This window comes from Pogoniulus pusillus, chromosome 18 (genome assembly GCF_015220805.1).
Source record: "Pogoniulus pusillus isolate bPogPus1 chromosome 18, bPogPus1.pri, whole genome shotgun sequence".
NCBI classification, from domain to species: Eukaryota; Metazoa; Chordata; class Aves; order Piciformes; family Lybiidae; genus Pogoniulus; species Pogoniulus pusillus.
Genome location: NC_087281.1, coordinates 21,930,505 through 21,950,823, shown reverse-complemented (window position 1 = coordinate 21,950,823; position 20,319 = coordinate 21,930,505). Strand labels below are relative to the sequence as shown.

The 20,319-nt window shown below is 42.6% G+C and overlaps 1 protein-coding gene across 1 annotated transcript in view; it reads right to left on the bottom strand.

Moving 5' to 3' along the window:
• CRIM1 (cysteine rich transmembrane BMP regulator 1) overlaps positions 1–20,319 on the bottom strand; it is a 162,921-nt gene that overhangs the window by 66,716 nt on the left and 75,886 nt on the right. The window contains exons 3-4 of the mRNA XM_064158711.1: positions 8,092–8,334; positions 3,816–3,936 (exon numbers count right to left, since the gene is read on the bottom strand). Of these exons, the coding sequence (XP_064014781.1) occupies positions 3,816–3,936; positions 8,092–8,334 (364 nt within the window). The remainder of the gene's footprint in view (positions 1–3,815; positions 3,937–8,091; positions 8,335–20,319) is intronic.

Here is a 20,319-nt window from a genome sequence, read left to right as displayed (position 1 = left end):
GGGCAGCCCAATCCAATGCCAATCACTCTCTCTGCCAACAACTTCCTCCTAACATCCAGCCCAGACTTCCCCCAGCACAACTTGGGACTGTGTCCCCTTGTTCTGTTGCTGGCTGTCTGGCAGAAGAGACCAACCCCCACTTGGCTACAATCTCCCTTCAGGTAGTTGTAGAGAGCAATGAGGTCTCCCCTGAGCCTCCTCTTCTGCAGGCTGCACACCCCCAGCTCCCTCAGCCTCTCCTCATAGGGTTTGTGTTCCAGGCCCCACACCAGCTTTGTTGCCCTTCTCTGGACACCTTCCAGCACCTCAACATCTCTCTTGAATTGAGGGGCCCAGAACTGGACACAGCACTCAAGGTGTGGCCTGACCAGTGCTGAGTACAGGGGCAGAATAACCTCCCTTGTCCTACTGGCCACACTGTTCCTGATGCAGGCCAGGATGCCATTGGCTCTCTTGGCCACCTGGGCACACTGCTGCCTCATCTTCAGCCTACTATGTACCAGTACCCCCAAGTCCCTTTCTGCCTGGCTGCTCTCCAGCCACTCTGTCCCCAGCCTGTAGCACTGCTTGGGGTTGTTGTGGCCAAAGTGCAGAACCCTGCACTTGTTCAATCTCCTCCCCTTGGCCTCTGCCTACCACTCCAGCCTGGCCAGGTCCCTCTGCAGGGCTCCCCTACCTTCCAACAGATCAACACCTGCTCCTAGCTTGGTGTCATCTGCAAACTTACTGATGCTGGACTCAATCTCCTGGTCCAGATCATCAATAAAGATATTGAACAGGACTGGGCCCAGCACTGGCCCCTGGGTTACACCACTGGTGACAGCTGCCAACTGCATGTGGCACCATTCACCACCACTCTCTGGGCTCTGCCATACAGCCATTTCTTGTCCCATATCAGAGTGAATCTGTCCAAGCCCCAAGCCATGAGCTGCCAGCTTGGCCAGGAGCTTGTTGTGGCAGACAGTGTCAAAGGCTTTGCTGCAGTCCAGGTTGACTCCATCCACAGCCTGCCCCACATTTGCCAGGCAGGTAACCTGATCATAAAAGGAGATCAGGTTGGTCAGGCAGGAACTGCCCTTCCTAAATCCATGCTGGGGAAAAGACAGCATGGTTGACTTCACTGATATCTATGAAAATGGAACTGCTAATGATTCATTTATCAAGTACCATCTACCTTGTGCCTAAATCAGCAAATAATAAAACAGACAATTGCTTCCTTTGGAAGCAAAAACAATTCAGTTATGGCATACAAAATTTAGATACTCTAAGCTACTACTACTTCTTAATGTCTTCAGAACTGCTAAATAAGGCACACCCATGTTCAAACTATTTTAATACAGAACAGATGTATAAGAGGGTTTTTTAATTTAACAGAGTCAAGTGAAGCACAGTTTTGTAAATTTACTCTTTTCCTTACCATTTTATCCCTTAAAAGCTAATTTTACACAAATATGACAATCTAGTTTTGCACTCTTCTAGGTTGTACTCAATTTCTACCCAAATACAGCTTAACATAAACCTTGGGCAAACAAATGATTGGCTACTACATCCAAGTATTACTTCTTCTCTTGAGCTCTGGAGCTGTAGGAAAATATAAGTGTCTATGAAGTGGCCAGGGGTGGGGTGTGGGGGAGTGGTGGGGAGGATGGCAGGGAGGGGAGCTGGGCTGCTTTTTCCAAGTAAAGCTTTATGCTTGGGGAAAACAAAATGCACACTTTGCACAAATTGCCCATTCAGCCTTCCAAAAGGACTGAGTAGGTGATTACAACATAAAGCAGTGTTTTATTAAATCATCCAAAGAACTAACTATTTTTGCTGGTCAAGCACGTTTCACTTCTTACCATACTACAGATCAAACTGTGGCACTGACATTTGCAGCAGGCCCAGATTGAGACATTTTAGTCACATACAAAGAAAAAACAACAAGTTAAAAACTACTGAAACAAGGGGAAAAAAGCTCTCTGACTAATTCCTTAAAAAAGCTTCTCCTATCATCCTACTCCTCCATGCTACTCAAGTCAGTTGAAAGCTTTGCCTTTGCAATGACATCAGCTACCTGTAACTGATAGTTAAATGACCCCAAAGTCACTCCTCAAGCCCAAGTCTTTAGGGCTACAGAACTGAAAGACTGTATCTGCAAAAAGCACTTTTCTGACATGTGAAAGAGTCACCAGGACTTGTACTGCTGCTCTGTTTAGATTATTAAGCAGTTCATTGCTCTTAAAAAGTTTCTTTCTGCAATTTGTACCTGTTTCCATTACCCTTAAATTACTTTTCTTCTTCCCTTCCTTGTCCCACCATTATCAACCTTGAAACTGCTTTTTTGAAGCTTAAACTCAGATAGAAAACATCCTGGAGATTTTGAAGGACAAAATCCTATCAATTATTTATGGATTTTACTAATCTAGAACATACTCAGGCTTTTGGTGTAAGCCTTTTAAGAAAGTATGTCAAGCAAACTTATCAGGATTTAGTGCACATTTCTTAGTGCTTCTCTCCTCTCAAAAGGAGAGGAGTATCCTGTGTTAGCAGAGAGATAGGCAAGCCAACACGTGCATGCTGCAAGAATTCATCTTGGCAGGTAAAAGATGATGACACTGACTCACTTCCAAAATCTGAGGAAGGAAATCCTCTTCTTCAGTGTTAAGTCATTTGGAGAAGCAGATACATTTCCATTTTGTAAAGTAAACCCTATGACAGTATAAATAAAAAGAGGCTCAGGAGGGACCTCATTGCTGTCTGCATCTCCCTGGAGGGAGGCTGTAGCCAGGTGGGGGTTGGTCTCTTGTGCCAGGCAAGCAGCAACAGAACAAGGGGACAGAGTCTCAAGTTGTGCTGGGGGAAGTCTAGGCTGGATGTTAGGAGGAAGTTGTTGGCAGAGAGAGTGATTGGCAGTGGAATGGGCTGCCCAGGGAGGTGGTGGAGTCACCATCCCTGGAGGTGTTCAAGAAAAGCCTGGCTGAGGCACTTAGTGCCATGGTCTAGTTGACTGGCTAGGGCTGGGTGCTAGGTTGGACTGGCTGATCTTGGAGGCCTCTTCCAACCTGGTTGATTCTATGATTCAATGTTGCATGGTGCAGAGACTTTCATACCAAAGAAACCAACTGGTTACATCCACAGGATGTATTTTCTTTTCTGTGTAAACTATTTTTGATGGTTCTTTATACTTAAATTCATACTTATGGGGCATATTGCCCAATCACTTTTTGTGGCTACAGAAGTGGCACTGGTGCAGAATTTTAGAATAAAATCAGCCTTAAGTTGTCTCATTTTTCTAATTGGTAATACACTGTATCTACCTACACAACAACAAACGTAACGTGGAAGAGAATGCTTGAAACTTCTGCTTCCCAACAGTTCCAGATAGCCACTGCCTTTTACAATCTTACATTGGTCTTCCACATACAAAACCCATTTTGCTTTAACTAGGTGAGATTTTCTCTGGCATATCTTCTGCTATCTCTGTTTTAATTCCTTGCCATCAAAGCCTTCTTGAAGTTTCTCAAAACAATGTACTTTTGTGAAACTGATATAATATGTTGGAAAAAACAAGAAGAAAATATCAATCTAGAGATATAAAATAAGTTTAAGCAAAAAAAATCAGTTTTCTGCAGTTGTACTAAGCATGATTTTATTCTGCTTCAAAAAGATGAATTTTGTGCTTCTATTAGTCTGATGTACTCTTAATCTACTTCATGTATTTTTTATTCTGTATTAACATTTATTGCTACTGCATTTGCATATTGCATACTGCATTTCTAAGTACTTGAGGTATAGAGAGCAAGTTAATAATACTCAGCCATCAAGATACCAACCTTGTTGGCAGCGTGCAGCAGCCATCAGCTGTCAGCCTGACTTGGGTTTCATAGCTGTCCAGAGGGCAAACAACTTGTTGAACAGGAGGACATTCAACTGTACTGCAATCCACACTGAACACTACAGAAGAAAGGAAGAAGAAAATTCACTTTACTCATGCTTTGGAAGCTTTTGGCAAATTACTCAATCGTCAGCAACCAGTTCATAGGGATCATAGAGTGTGAGGGGTTGGAAGGGACCCAAAGAGATCATCAAGTCCAAACCCCCTGCCAAAGCAGGACAATCCTATCTAACACAGAGCACAGAGGAACACATCCAGACTGGCCTTGAAAGGCTCCAGAGAAGGAGACTCCACCACCTCCCTGGGGAGCCTGTTCCAGTGCTCTGTGATTCTAACAGTAAAGAAGTTCCCCCTTGTGTTGAGGTGGAACCTCCTGTGCTGCAGTTTACACCAGTTACTCATCTTGACAGTGGCAATTATTGAATGAACTTCTGTATCTCTTCATAAACATACAAAGGTAACTATTTGCCTTAATCCTCTAATATTGCACTTAAAAAAACTGAACATAAAATGCTAGAGTCTCTTTTGAACAAAGAACACATCTGAAGCAGCTCTTCTGTGAAGAAATATACATGGTGTTCCCTCATTATCACAACAGACACTGAGAATCACCAGCTCATCGCTATGAGTCAACACAACAAATACAATCTACACAGCTCTGTTCTGCCAAGTAACTGCCAATGTTTAGTTTCCTGAATTTAAAGTAGCAACCTTTCTGTCTCCCCAGATTCAAATCCCACTCCTCCTTCTACCCAGGTAAACAGCCTAGGAAAAAAATAGCCATTAAGTTTCACTAATAAGTGTGACTGCAGAGCTGTTTCTGCTCATCTTTCCATGGGATGGCAAGGAAAGAAAAAAACCACCCCACAACCACAAGGGAATTCCCTAACCATAGAATCAACCAGGTTGGAAGAGACTTCCAAGATCATCCAGTCCAATCTAGCACCCAGCCCTGTCCATTCAACCAGACCATGGCACTAAGTGCCTCAGCCAGGCTTCTCCTGAACACCTCCAGGGACAGTAACTCCACCACCTCCCTGGGCAGCCCATTCCAATGCCAATCACTCTCTGTGGCAACAACTTCCTCCTAACGTCCAGCCTAGACTTCCCCTGGCATAACTTGTCCCCTTGTTCTGTTGCTGGTTGCCTAGGAGAACAGACCAAGCTCCTCCGGGCTACAGTCACCCCTCGGGTAGTTGTAGATATCAATGAGGTCCCCTCTGAGCCTCCACTTCTCCAGGCTAAACAACCTCCCACTTCTTCCTAATTTACAAATTCTTGCAAACTGAAAATTGTTTATGCAGCAAGAACATTCAAATTGTGCCACCAGGCCTCAAAACTAAGGTCTTTGTTCTTCCTAAATGGGTCTGATTCTTTCCAGTGGCTATAGCATCCTTAATATATGGCTCACAAACACTGAAGTGCTTTTCATATAGTAAAAAATTAAGAAAAAATTAAGCAAAACAAATCCAGAGCATTTAAATAGAAAATTCTAATGTGAACAAATGTCTGTAGACTGAGGCTGAGGGAGCTGGGGGTGTTTAGCCTGCAGAAGAGGAGGCTCAGGGCTGACCTCATTGCTGTCTACAACTACCTGAAGGGAGGTTGTAGCCAGGTGGGGTTGGTCTCTTCTCCCAGGCAACCAGCAACAGAACAAGGGGACACAGTCTCAAGTTGTGCTGGGGGAAGTCTAGGCTGGATGTTAGGAGGAAGTTGTTGGCAGAGAGAGTGATTGGCATTGGAATGGGCTGCCCAGGGAGGTGGTGGAGTCACCGTCCCTGGGGGTGTTGAAGAAAAGCCTGGCTGAGGCACTTAGTGCCATGGTCTAGTTGACTGGCTAGGGCTGGGTGCTAGGTTGGACTGGATGATCTTGGAGGTCTCTTCCAACCTGGTTGATTCTATGATTCTGTTTGTTTTATACTGTTCTCTTGCAAGTACCACAGTATCCTCCAGTTTCTTAGGGATCAGTAGGGTTTTGTGAACATAAGTATGCACTGAGCTTATACACCATCCATGAAATTTTCTAACCCATACTCACACCCCATAAGAGCCTTCACTCTGAACAGGAGATCTTTATTACTGCATTTCGAGACCAATCACAGAACTGATGAGATTAGACAGAACCCCTGGAGGTCATCTGGTCTAATCCCTTTCCCAAGCCAAGTCAGGCAGATCTGGTTGCTCAGGACTGTACCTAGACAGCTTTTAAATATGTCCAAGGATGGATACCCTACCACCTCTCCAGGCAACTTGTGCCCACTGAACTCCTATCTACAACATAAACTCCTTTAGAAAAACAACATGCACACAGTTACATAAATCCAGTGATGTGATAATCACATATCCAGTTGGGAGATTCTCTAATACTGACAATCTGAAAGCAATCTTCAAGAAGTAACATACAAATATAAGTTTGGCTGGAGTTCTATAAAAACTACAAGGGTTGAAGGCAAATAACAGCCACAAGGATACAATCAGAGCTAACATTCAGCATTCAAAGTCAGCAAGATAGAACTGAGGAAGAATTAAAATGTACAAATAGAGTGATTCAGTAGCAGCCACACTACATCTTGGGATCACAGAGTTTCACTAAATGCAACTCTTGCAAAAGAGTCATCTCTTATTTAGGTTTTTGCAGGAAAGAAATATTCTACAGTATAGAATCTGCTGAAGATTCACTTCTGCTGAAGATTCACTCAAAACAGTAGTTTGGACACCACACTTTAAAGATATATGAATAAACATAAGAAAACTTATAGAAGGGCAATGTAACAAGGAAGGAGTCCAAGGGGAAATTTAGGCTTGAGGTGAGGAGAAAGTTCTTCACTGAGAGAGTCATTGGACACTGGAATGGGCTGCCCGGGGAGGTGGTGGAGTCGCTGTCCCTGGAGCTGTTCAAGGCAGGATGGGACGTGGCACTTGGTGCCATGGTCTAGCCTTGAGCTCTGTGGTAAAGGGTTGGACTTGATAATCTATGAGGTCTCTTCCAACCTTGGTGATACTGTGGAATTAAGCTGTGAGAAACTGAAGCTAATTCTAGATGAAAAAAAGAGATGACCAAGGTTGACAAAATGTAATATAGAAAAAAAAAATAGATTACAAAGACGTTTTTCAGCTGCACAAGACAGGAAACTAAAATGTTTGCTTACATTTCCACACAGGCAGATTTGCATTGGGTGTTAGGAAAAACAAAGCAGCATTAGAAGTTACAAATAATGTAAAATCATCATCTTCTGTGGAGGATGTAAGAAAACATTAAACAAGCAGCGAAAAGGCACTGCTCAAGCATGCTTGAACCTATTTGCATGTAAGATTTTGGATTATGCAATTTTATATGCCTGCTTTCATGCCTCTGTTTTTATTATTCATATTTACTTAAGCCTGGATCATCAAGAACAATGCATTACATCTTCCACCTCACTGAGAATAATAGATCACAAAACAGGGTGATTCGTGTTCGCAAGAAGAGGAAGATGAACAAATACTGAACATTTTGTGAAGACATTTCAATGTGGTCCTCCACAATCCTTGTGCTCTCCAGGTTTTAATGGTATCAGTTTGCAAACCAGGCAAATCTTAAAACAGGAACCTTAATTACTTCTCACAGGATCACAAGATGTTAGGTGTTGGAAGGGACCTCATCAAGATCATCAAGTCCAACCACCCTGCCAGAGCAGAACCATACAATCTAATGCAGGTTGCACAGGAATGCATTCAGAAGGGTCTTGAAAGTCTCCAGAGAAGAACACACCACAACCTCTCTGGGGAGTCTGTTCCAGTGCTCTGTGACCCTTACAGTAAAGAAGTTCTTCCTGACATTGAGGTGGAACACTTCTTGTGCTGTGGTTTACATCCACTGCCCCTTTCCATGAACAACATATTCCTATTACAAAAAAACCCAAACCCTCTGCATAATCTAATCAGCATTTAGAGTATGTCCCTCTCACTAGTAGCATCCCAAGAAATACTATGTTCTTCTCACCAGGCTACTTTTCCCTTGTTGCTCAGTTTATAATTGAAGAAAATAAGAAAGCAACATAACATTTTCTTTTTTTTAAATGGGTAGTGTCATGCATAATTTTAATTTTGAAGAGGAATCTGAAGAGTTCAGAGACTATCCATGTTTTATTAGACAGAATTTCATATATAGGTTTTTGTGGTTGCCAGACAGTTAGCAAAAATGGAAAAACTGAGGAAAAAGAGTGTGCATTTACCTGGTTTACATTCATAGAGATCACAGCATTTTCCTGGTTTTCCTGATGCCTTAGAAACCAAGATATTCAAATACCCAGGTTGGCAAACCTTCCTCAAGCAGCCTGCAGGGTTACACACACAACGGCTTGGGAGTGGACAGCATTCACCAGGAGGAGCATAGCCTTCAATCAAGATGGAATCTTCTGGACAGCGAGGAGAAAACTGGACTTCACAGCGGGCCTTGGAGCAGTCAGGTTTCTCTTCTGAAAGGCAGAGAAATCAGTATGCCATCAATGTCACTGAAACACTGTACCTCAGCTGTAAAGATGAGCTCCAGTAAAGCTCTCTTTCTCCTCCCTCCCTTCAGAACAATAAAGTGTTGCTGTTGAACTGCTAGCAAAATCATGAAATACATGTTAAAATAAAAGCCTCTTGGTATCTGCATGATGGTAGATGTGTTATTTCACAACAAGTCCTATTTGTGCAGTGGGCATGACTGCTGAACCTGTAGAACAGCCATCCACTCGGCTGTGGCATTAAAAACACTTGCCATAGAATCATAGAATCAACCAGGTTGGAAGAAACCTCCAAGATCAGCCAGTCCAACCTAGCACCCAGCCCTAGCCAGTCAGCTAGGCCATGGCACTAAGTGCCTCATCCAGTCTTTGCTTGAACACCTCCAGGGATGGCAACTCCACCACCCCCCTGGGTAGCCCATTCCAATGCCAATCACTCTCTCTGGCAACAACTTCCTCCTAACATCCAGCCTAGACCTCCCCTGGCACAACTTGAGACTGTGTCCCCTTGTTCTGTTGCTGGTTGCCTGAGAGAAGAGGCCACCCTCCACCTGGCTACAGCCTCCCTTCAGGTAGTTGTAGACAGCAATAAGATCACCCCTGAGCCTCCTCTTCTCCAGGCTAAACAACCTCAGCTCCCTCAGCCTCTCCTCATAGGGTTTGTGTTCCATACCACACAGAACTACACCTTCAGTCTCCTAACACTTTCTATTACATGGAACTGATTTTAATTAGTTGATTAAACTTGAATGTCCTGAACTAAGGTCTCCCCTATTCAAAAAGCTGGTTAAAAGTTGCACAGCTAACATATTTGAAGAGTCTGTAAATTAACAGAAGAGGATTTTTCCTGTACACATTCTCAATGTTCACATTAAATGTGTTGTTGCTATGCACTTTGGTGGCTTGAATAGTCAAAGAGGTTTGTCTAGCACTGGGTGCAGGCACATAGCAGTAAGAGAAGGAGTACCAAGGAATGAGCTCAATAGTCAATGAGCTTTGTCTAGCACTGGGTGCAGGCACACAGCAGTAAGAGAAGGAGTACCAAGGAATGAGCTCAATAGTCAAAGAGGTTTGTCTAGCACTGGGTGCAGGCACACAGCAGTAAGAAAAGGAGTACCAAGGAATGAGCTCAACAAGCTGGGCAAATACTGACATAAAGAAAAGAATGAAGACATAGAAGGTTCTTTAACACCCAAGTAACACTCTTATTAACAAAGTTGGAAAAGAAGACTCCCTATTCTCAAAGAAACCCACTAATCTTAATGTTGGCAAAAAATTTGGCTAATCATGCCCTCCCATGAATAAGCCATACTGGGAGAAATCAGACCACTCCCACGACCAATCTATTCCATAACTTAAACAGTAAGGGTCTCACTTTGCCCCATTACCTGCACTGCTAAGAAAAAAGTGAATTCAAGACACTCAGAAGAGAAGGGTATCTTTAAGTCAAGAGGACATGGTCACTTAAGTGCTTAGAGATAATGCAGGTGGCCTTTCCATGCCTGACCTAGGAATCCCTCACAACAACAGAAAACTAGGACTTGAACTTATACAATTTTCGTACCATTCCTTGGATATTTGTAAGTTTGTAAAGTAGAGAGTTTTACAAGTCATTATTACCTCTACACATTAATTACTTTGCTTGTTGACATACAAGTTAGGTGTCCAATAGCAGGAAAAAAAGTAAAAACTCCACTACATTAATCTGATTTAAGATACTGCTATCTTAAAAATCCATCTCTAGAAATGATCATTAACCAACTAAGACAAATCAAATATGACTATTTCTGATGAGAAGTCAAGAATATTCTCTCAAAGATCTGAGCAACTCACTTTGAAGTTAAAGTAACTGGACAATGTGTTTGTGTTTTTTTAACTAAAAGCAAACATGAAGTTCTGCTTTGAAGCATACACTGTGCATCAATAATATTATTTTCTACTAATAGAACCCTTTTTGCAGTTACCTTTAGCACATTCTTCAGATGAAAAATCATAGAATCAAGCAGGTTGGAAGAGACCTCCAAGATCAGCCAGGCCAACCTAGCACCCAGCCCTAGCCAATCAACCAGACCATGGCACTAAGTGCCTCACCCAGGCTTTTCTTGAACACCTCCAGGGATGGTGACACCACCACCTCCTTATTTTGATTTAAACTTAAGATAATATCTAGACAAGTAAATGCTTAGAAAAATATTCATCTAGGTCTCAGCATTAACAGCTGCAAAAGGAAATCATGAATATAAACATTTGCCTCAATTTTAGTTGTAAAACATAGCCAAACAGAAAAGTAATTACATGCATTCCCCTCATATACAAGGACTTCATATTTTTTCATACAAGCAACACAGATTACTCACCTAAATGTGATACTAAGTAGCATCATAACTCTCTCAGTTAAAGTCTCCACTATTTCCATCTATCTTTAAAATAGCCTAGGCTAGATGTGTACTTCACCTAAAATTCTAAACAGCATTGGCAGGACCAATTATTCTGAAATTTACCCTTCTGCTTAGGTTCTTACCTGCTTTATTAAACACATTGCCCAGACTGAACATTACGGGTTACAGCTGTATAAATAATAGGCAACATACTAGTTATTACTATTCTTTAGGTTATGGATATAATAGATGGCACAGCCCTTTAGATTCTAAAAATACTTCAATTTTCACTTCATGTTGTTCAATCATGCAGAGAGAAGTGATCTCACAGCAGCACAGTAGCAGCTCTCAAAGGTCTTGAACATGACAGACCCTTAAATTTCCACTGTTCTTCACATGATCTGCCCCAGCACTATGCATCCAGCAGCTTTCTGATAGGGCTGGGTGCTAGGTTGGACTGGATGATCTTGGAGGTCTCTTCCAGCCTGGTTGATCCTATGACTAACAAATAACCGCATCATCGTGCGGCTTCTCTTCTGAAAACATTTCACACAGTATCTATTTTTAAAAGTCTACCTACTATTTGTTTTTACCTGACTGCACTTAGATATTTACATCTCTCTTTACCACAATAAATGTTTCCATTAGGGCAGATTGTATCTGACCAGTTCAGAAATGCGTCTTAAACTGTTGGGATTCAACTACTCATAGGTCTAGATACCATAGAAGCAAGTAGGTTGGAAGAGACCTCCAAGATCAGCCAGGCCAACCTAGCACCCAGCCCTAGCCAGTCAACCAGACCATGGCACTAAGTGCCTCATCCAAGCTTTGCTTGAACACCTCCAGGGATGGTGACTCCACCACCTCCCTGGGCAGCCCATTCCAATGCCAATCACTCTCTCTGCCAACAACTTCCTCCTAACATCCAGCCTAGACCTCCCCCAGCACAACTTGAGACTGTGTCCCCTTGTTCTATTGCTAGTTGCCTGGCAGAAGAGACCAACCCCCACCTGGCTACAGCCTCCCCTCAGGTAGTTGTAGACAGCAATGAGGTCCCCCCTGAGCCTCCTCTTCTCCAGGCTAAACACCCCCAGCTCCCTCAGCCTCTCCTCATAGGCTTTGTGTTCCAGGCCCCTCACCAGCTTTGTTGCCCTTCTCTGGACACCTTCCAGCACCTCAACATCTCTCTTGAATTGAGGGGTCCAGAACTGGACACAGCACTCAAGGTGTGGCCTGACCAGTGCTGAGTACAGGGGCAGAATAACCTCCCTTGTCCTGCTGGCCACACTGTTCCTGATGCAGGCCAGGATGCCATTGGCTCTCTTGGCCACCTGGGCACACTGCTGCCTCATCTTCAGCCTTCTATCCACCAGTACCCCCAGGTCCCTTTCTTCCTGGCTGCTCTCAGCCACTCTGGCCCCAGCCTGTAGTGCTGCTTGGGGTTGTTGTGGCCAAAGTGCAGAACCCTGCACTTGGCCTTGTTCAATCTCCTCCCATTGGCCTCTGCTCACCCATGCAGCCTGTCCAGGTCCCTCTGCAGGGCTCTCCTACCTTCCAACAGCTCCACACCTGCTCCTAGCTTGGTGTCATCTGCAAACTTACTGATGCTGGACTCAATCCCCTCATCCAGATCATCAATAAAGACATTGAACAGGCCTGGGCCCAGCACTGATCCTTGGGGAACACCACCAGTGACAGCTGCCAACTGGATGTGGCACCATTCACCACCACTCTCTGGGCCTGGCCAGAGATATGCATATTCAATATGTACACTGAAGACCAATATGTACATTAAAGACCAATGCAAAGCTTACTCTCGGAGTTGAGAAGATTACCGACAAAGAAAAAAAACACACAAAAAAGAAGAACATGTCACTATGAGAAGATCCTGAACCACAGAAGAGACACTTTGTGAACAGAGGACTGTGACAAGTAGTTTGGTATGAAAGGCTCAGTGTTTCATAGCTTTTATCCCTGATAGTCTTTTTCACATCAGACCATTACGCACCTAGCATTTAACTGTAATGAAATACAACACAACTTTAGTATTGAATAAAATCAGCAATGCTTTCACAGAAATGGTTTAAACAACCAGCACCTTACAAAGACATGTCTGTGTTTTAACACCAGCTTACACAACACATGCAGGCAGTTTTTCTTTTTAATCCAGTGTCACTAGGTTTGTACTTCATAGCCATGAAAAATAAACAAAACCCCTCCCCTACTATTCCTTCTGTAAATATTGTACTTCCAAATTATGATCTCAAACTATGTACATAGTAAAAGATTCCTATCCCAGCTCACAAATGTAACTGAGCAACAGGAAAGTCAAATATATTAATGCAAACTGGGTCAGCAAACAGACAGCTGTCCTTCCCTAGCTCCAGTCCACAGCAGAATCAAAGGCAGGCAAAGACACTCTCTGCAGAGTAAGTTATGGATTGGTTTGTGATTTAGATGTAGTTTTCCAGGTGGGGGTTGGTCTCTTCTCCCAGGCAACCAGCAACAGAACAAGGGGACACAGTCTCAAGTTGTGCCGGGGGAAGTCTAGGCTGGATGTTAGGGGGAAGCTGTTGCCAGAGAGAGTGATTGGCATTGGAATGGGCTGCCCAGGGAGGTGGTGGAGGCACTGTCCATGGAGGTGTTGAAGCAAAGCCTGGATGAGGCACTTAGTGCCATGGTCTGGTTGAGTGGCTAGGGCTGGGTGCTAGGTTGGACTGGATGATCTTGGAGGTCTCTTGATTAGGTTGATTCTATGATAAGCAGAACTGTTAAAGCATTGGTGAAAGGATCTTAAGGCATAACTCAGTGGAAGAAAGAGAGAGTAGAAAAGGCCCAGTGTAGGTGGGCGAGTCTTATTCTGCAGGTGAAGCAAAAGAGATCTCTGGTCTTCTGGAAACCAGGGAGGGATTTCCATCATGTAGTGAAAATTATGTGTCACCAGAGATGCCTTTACTCAGTTACCACAGCAATGATAACAATGTTCTCACCAAAGAAGAAGGCCAAAGAGAGCTAAAAGAGACTTTGGTCTCAATGCTTCCCTCTGAGATACCTGAGCTGTTCTACAGCTGCTTCTTTAGAAACAAGTTAATACACATAACCATATGAATGGATATACATAAGTACATACACACAAAGATAATGAAATCTACTTTTTCTGTTAGGTCTCTATAAAGAATACAGAACAAGAAGCATTTTGAAATAGCTATCTTAACATTGCATGTTTCAGAGCAACTCAAAATAGAATATGGTCCACGACTAATCTAACTGCTGCCATAAAGTCTATGTAATTTGTGATGGTTTGGGTGTTCCCTGCCCCCCCACACTTTGGAAATCACCCAGACTAGACTCAGCCAGCTCTGGAAATTGGATGAAGCTTATATTTACAGCTTAGCACAATATACAAGCAGATATTTACAGTAGATACAGTTATAGACAGAAATAGACAAGGGAAAAGGTAATACAGAAATTACAACAGCCCTCCCAGAAACCTGAGTCCCCAGGAGGGGCTTCCAACCATCCTTCCACCTTCTCCCACCCCTCTCAAACTTACCCCAGTCCCAAGGAAGAATGGAGGTTTGGCCAGGGGGTTAGGAAGCAAAGTGGATTAATCAGAAAAACGGAGGGGGAGGTTAGAGAGAGATATGCAGCTCTGAGCTCCCCAGTAGGAGAAGTAGAGTGCATGATCTATGTCTGGATTCTTATTTTTATATCTCTCAGCAAGCTTATGAATGAAGTAGACTGGATAGGGCTGAGGGATAGGTTGGACTGGATGATCTTGGAGGTCTCTTCCAACCTGGCTGATTCTATGATTCTAGACATCATTCTGTTTTCCTTTTCACAGCCTGTAATCTAGTTCTTCTCACCAGAACATTCCAGCTAGTTTCAAACTAGCACAACTCTGAAGGCATGGGTTGTTCAGCTTTGTATTTCTGTTTCATTGTACACTGATTTTGTGAAATCTAGGCTAAAATACAGCCACTTTTACTGTACCCTTTTGCAGACTACATTGAAACACATTCCAAACAATAGGCATACTGTACTGTTACAGAGAGGCAGGAAGGAAATATTAAAAGGATTAGGGATAAACAAGAAAAATGATTACCCAGCTGAAGCAGTCAGACAGACTGGGATTGATATTGGAATGCAAAATACTTAAAAGGATTTTCAAGAATCAAAAGGATAGTTACAGTAGATTAAAAAATGAGATTACCTTACACATCCAACATGCACAGTACTCTATATGGGTGAACTGCTACAGATAAAAAAAGGACTAGAGCTTGACCTTTTATCTAAAACTGAACTTTACTTAAAATCCATTCTATTTTTCAAATGAGTTTCACTTTGTTTTCCATCATTATATGACTCTGGACTTTAGTACTCTTCCTTCACTTGTATAGACACATAACAGCAACAGCCTGTACTAAGCTGGATTATTAAATAGTCACACTCAAAAGAATAGTCATAGAAAAAGGTTTCACCCAATATGTACTTGTCAATATACATCTCTGCACCAGGGTATTCACTAAAGATTTGTTGAAGAATGTTCAAAGAGCATTTGACCCAGCTGGAGAGCTGTAACCAATGGAGTCCAACAGGGATCAGTGCCGGCTCAATATCTTCATTAATGACACTGATGAGGGCACAGAGTGCCTGCTCAGCAAGTTTGCTGCTGACACCAAGCTGGGAGGCTTGGCTGATAGAGCTGAAGGCTGTGCAGCCATCCAGCAGCACCCGGACAGACTGGAGAGCTGGGCACAGAGGAACCAAATGAGGTTCAACAGGGACAAGTGCAGAGTCCTGCATCTGGGGAGGAACAAACAACTGCACCAGTACAGGCTGGGAGATGATCTGCTGGGGAGCAGCCGTGTGGAGAGGGACCTGGGAGTCCTGGTGCATAACAAGTTAACTATGGGACAACAATGTGCCCTTGTGGCCAAGAAGGCCAATGGATCTTGGGGTGTATTAGGAGGAGTGTGTCCAGCAGATCAAGGGAGCTTCTCCTCCCCCTCTACTCTGCCCTTGTGAGACCTCATCTTGAATTCTGCACTCAGTTTTGGGCTCCTCAGTTTAAGAGAGACAGGGATCTTCTGGAGAGGGTCCAGCAGAGTGCTACAAGGATGATTAGGGGACTGAAGAGCATGGCTTATGAAGAGGTTGAGTGATCTGGGACTTTTTAGTCTGGAGAAGAGAAGACTGAGTGGAGATTCAGTAAGTGTTTATAAACATCTGAGGGCTGGTCAGGAGGTAGTGGGGGACAGGCTCTTTTCCCTTGCACCCTGTGATAGGGCAAGGAGCAATGGGTGTACATTGCAGCACAGGAGGTTCCACTTCAACACAAGGGGAAACTTCTTTACTGTAAGGGTCACAGAGCACTGGAATAAGCTCCTCAGAGAGGTTGTGGAGCCTCTGTCTCTGGAGACTTTCAAGGCCTGTCTGGATGTGTTCCTCTGTGTTAGATAGTATTGTCCTGCTCTGGCAGGGAGGTTGGACTTGACGATCGCCTTCAGTCCCTTCCAGCCTCTAATATCCTGTAATCCTGTGATTCATCAGAACTCTGCATCTAAATGCAAACACAAGTTCTATGCAAGCAGTATTGTTTGTGGCTGTAGTTGCATTTGGTTTCAGACTCAGTTTCTCCATTTGGCTTAAAAACAGCTAAATCTGGAGAGCTCAAAGGTAGCTCTCCTCCCTTTCATTTAAAACATGCTTTCAACAGAGACATATTAACATCTTTTAACAGAAATGAACAGGTTGACACCGACATCTTAATCCAAAACTCTAATGGATAACATTAGCTTTCTCACAAAACTGCACATGCAGAGAAGGACACAAGCCCAGCTTGCTGGGGAGCTGTACCATCTCAGGGACAGGATCCACTTTCACTGGCAACTGCACTACTTTCAATAGTAATAAAGCATTGCCCCCGTTGTAAAAACAAAAGAAAACAAAACCAACTAAACAAAAAACACCACCAAAACCACTGGGCCACCTATTTCAATACTGTCATGACTGGAATAACATTGTCTATTGTGATTTCTTTATATAAAAGAGAGGCTATTACTCTGGATGAATGACACTGCTCCTACTATTGGTGAGTATTTATGTAGACAACTCAATGGAACTTTGTAAAGCAAGGAAGTAGATGCAAACAGTAACGTGGTAGGAATGATACTACTTCTGCTATTGGTCAATATTTATATAGACAACTCAATGGAACTTTGTAAAGCAAGGAAGTAGATGCAAACAGTAACGTGGTAGGAATGATACTACTTCTGCTATTGGTCAATATTTATGTAGACAACTCAATGGAACTTTGTAAAGCAAGGAAGTGGATGCAAACAGTCTTGTGGTAGTCTCAACTACAGATCCAGGATTTTAAAGAATGCCATAACATTTTAGAAGTAACCCAAAATTAAAACCTAAAGCAGAAAGTGTTCTTCCTTACAAAAATAGAAGCAGCTGCAAAGCAAAGGGTGATGCTGAATACATACAGGATGGTAAATCCAAGTACTTGCAACAACTCTGCTCAATATAGTTTAAGAAAAGTATAAGTTAGCTGAAAACTAGACAAGTAATGGTAAGTTTTCACTGAAGGCAACATGCATCTTAATGTGACAGGGAGAAAGGGATTTGAACTTGAGATCATAACTTAGACCCCCCCACAAAGGACTAACACCTCTGGAGGCAGCTCTGAACACAAAAAAAGCACTGTGCAATGTGCTATATGCTGCACAATCACACCCATAGGAGTAGTCTCAACTCACTGTTTGCTTCCTAATCAGAGTCTGAAAATATAAGCAAAATTAGGACCTGGAAACCATTACATCTAAAATAAACACAAACTACAACCAAAATAGATACATGATTTCACAAAAAAGAAAAGAAGATAATTCACATATGTGTGAAGTTAACAACAAAGATAAAACTCAGTACAGCAAGAAGAGCAATTAGTTTTTTAGGGAAAGGTTAAAACAAGCAAAAGAAAAACCAACATGTAAAAATTACTTAGAATCATAGAATCAAGCAGGTTGGAAGAGACCTCCAAGATCAGCCAGTCCAACCTAGCACCCAGCCCTAGCCAGCCAACCAGACCATGGCACTAAGTGCCTCATCCAGGCTTTTCTTTAACACCTCCAGGGACAGTGACTCTGCCACCTCCCTGGGCAGCCCATTCCAATGGCTGCAGGCCAGAAGGAAGTACAGTGTGGGAAGAGCAAACAAGTTGCTCTGTCCTGCAGTACTGCCATAAGAAAAAAACACAAGACAGAGTACTTTTAACACAGACTGAGAAACATGCAGTATCCAGTCTTTATTCCTCACACAGTCACTGCACATGTGCCTCCACAGGGCTATGCAGGTAAATAAACACTCAGACTATCAGCTAAACACAGCTTCACAACCACCACGCATTAAATGCTACTGTAGATCACCACATTCTTGCAGCATCCCTCACTCCACCTCAAAACAGCAACATCCCATAGAGAATTCAATGTCAAAACTAAAAAAAAGCAGAAAGTCAGATCTTAAACAGCATTCAGCTTCTGTTAATGATTCTGTTACAAATTTTGCTGACTGCAGTAGTCATTAAGCTTGGACCCCTCCATTTCAAGCTGGATGAATGCCAACACCTTTTATTACGAACAAAAGACAGCAAGTCCGGAAAGCAACCAACAATCTTATGCCAAATATAGAAAAATCATCTCTCAAATTCAGCATTTTGTTGGCTGCAATGGTCTTTAATTACATTCAGGTTCTGATCTCACTTGAAGCATACAGTTGTGTATTTACTAGACAGAAAGAGCAGCTTAAAGGGAAATGATCTAGATGATTGCAGGTATGGCATTCCATTTCCCCCCAAGTGTATTGTTTTAGTTTTGGGGTTATGCTTTTTAGCAGAACTATCAAAATAGAAAGAGTATCACAAATTATCATGGCTCTAAGATTTAGTCTGATTCTTCATACTATGATTTTCTTATTCTTTCATCTTCATTGCCCTTTCTTCTTGAGTTACCCACTTATTCATGCTGCCTTTCAAGCAAATGCCCCAAATGACTTGTCACACATAAAATCAACCAGGTTGGAAGAGACCTCCAAGATCATCCAGTCCAACCTAGCACCCAGCCCTATCCAATTAACTAGACCATGGCACTAATCTTTTCTAACCTTTTGTCTTTCTTCCTGTACATCTCCATTACTACAATATGCAGCAACATCCTTAGCTTGTGTAACAATCTACTTTAACACCACCTACTATTTCCTCTTAAACACCAAATAAAAACTTATTTGTGCCATTTAATATATACTAATATATTTAATATATACTAATATACTAATTTCCATGACAACTAGAAAAAGAAAAACCAAAGGTCAAGTGCAGAAGTATTTAATCAGCATAATTTCATAGGACAGCTTGACTAGAGCAACTAATACAGATTTAATTTACAAGCACTAAAATACAGGTTACATACATGTGTGGAACATAAATGACATAAGTTACTGCCAGGAAACTGCAGATGGGGTTGCACTTTCTAAGTGAAGCAAATCAGCATTATTTCCAGTAGAGATTCTACTGATGGCATTCCTTGCACAGGTTTGGGATTCAGCCACAAACTATGTACAGTGCATAGCTTCCAAATCAGATACAATCAATGTAACACTCAACCTACATATAAGTTTGCCCTAAGTATGGTATTTACAGAGTTGAGTGATCAGAGACAGGGTACAGTAGTTAACTGATAAACTGGTCTAGTACATGGGTTGGCACCTAATCCATAACATGGATATTATCATCTGCAAAAGAGGGCAGATCCACCAGAGATGTAACTGATGAACTGATAAACTACTTTCTGACCCCAGGAAAACTATGAGTAGGAAGGTGACAAAAGCAGACTTCAATGATAGCTTCTGAGTGCACTGTGCACTGTCCTGGCTACATTGACAGTGATCTGACCTCATAAACTCACTCTGGGAGGCAACATGAGCAGGAAGACCAGAATTTAAATTAGGAGCTGTTGTGAAGCAAATCACTTTATTGCCAGAACTTGACTAATGAAAAATAGAAGAAAAAGGCTGAGGGTTACAAGTAAATATGAGGAATTGATATCTTTTAAAATGCAATGGTCTTTACAATCAAGATAATATAGTGATTGCGTAAGCTGCCCAGGGAGGTGATGGAGTCACCATCCCCGGAGGTGTTCAAGAAAAGCCTGGATGAGGCACTTAGTGCCATGGTCTAGATGACTGGCTAGGGCTAGGTGCTAGGTTGGACTGGCTGATCTTGGAGGTCTCTTCCAACCTGGATGATTCTATGATTTATGAAAAATTCAAAGACTGAGATTCTATTCCTTCGTACAGGCCAAGGTAAGAACTGACATTCCATAAGTCAGAGAAGCCTGGGGAGTGCTATCTAGTGAAGCCTGTTGAGAAGGTAACAGAAGAAAGCTTGAGCTACTAAAGACCACTGATGCTTCTGCATCTCAAAGCCAATGCAATTCCCCCCCCTCCCCCCCCATTTTTTGTTTCTTACATTTGGCTAAAAAAAGACACCTGAGAAGGTAAATTCTAATATTTT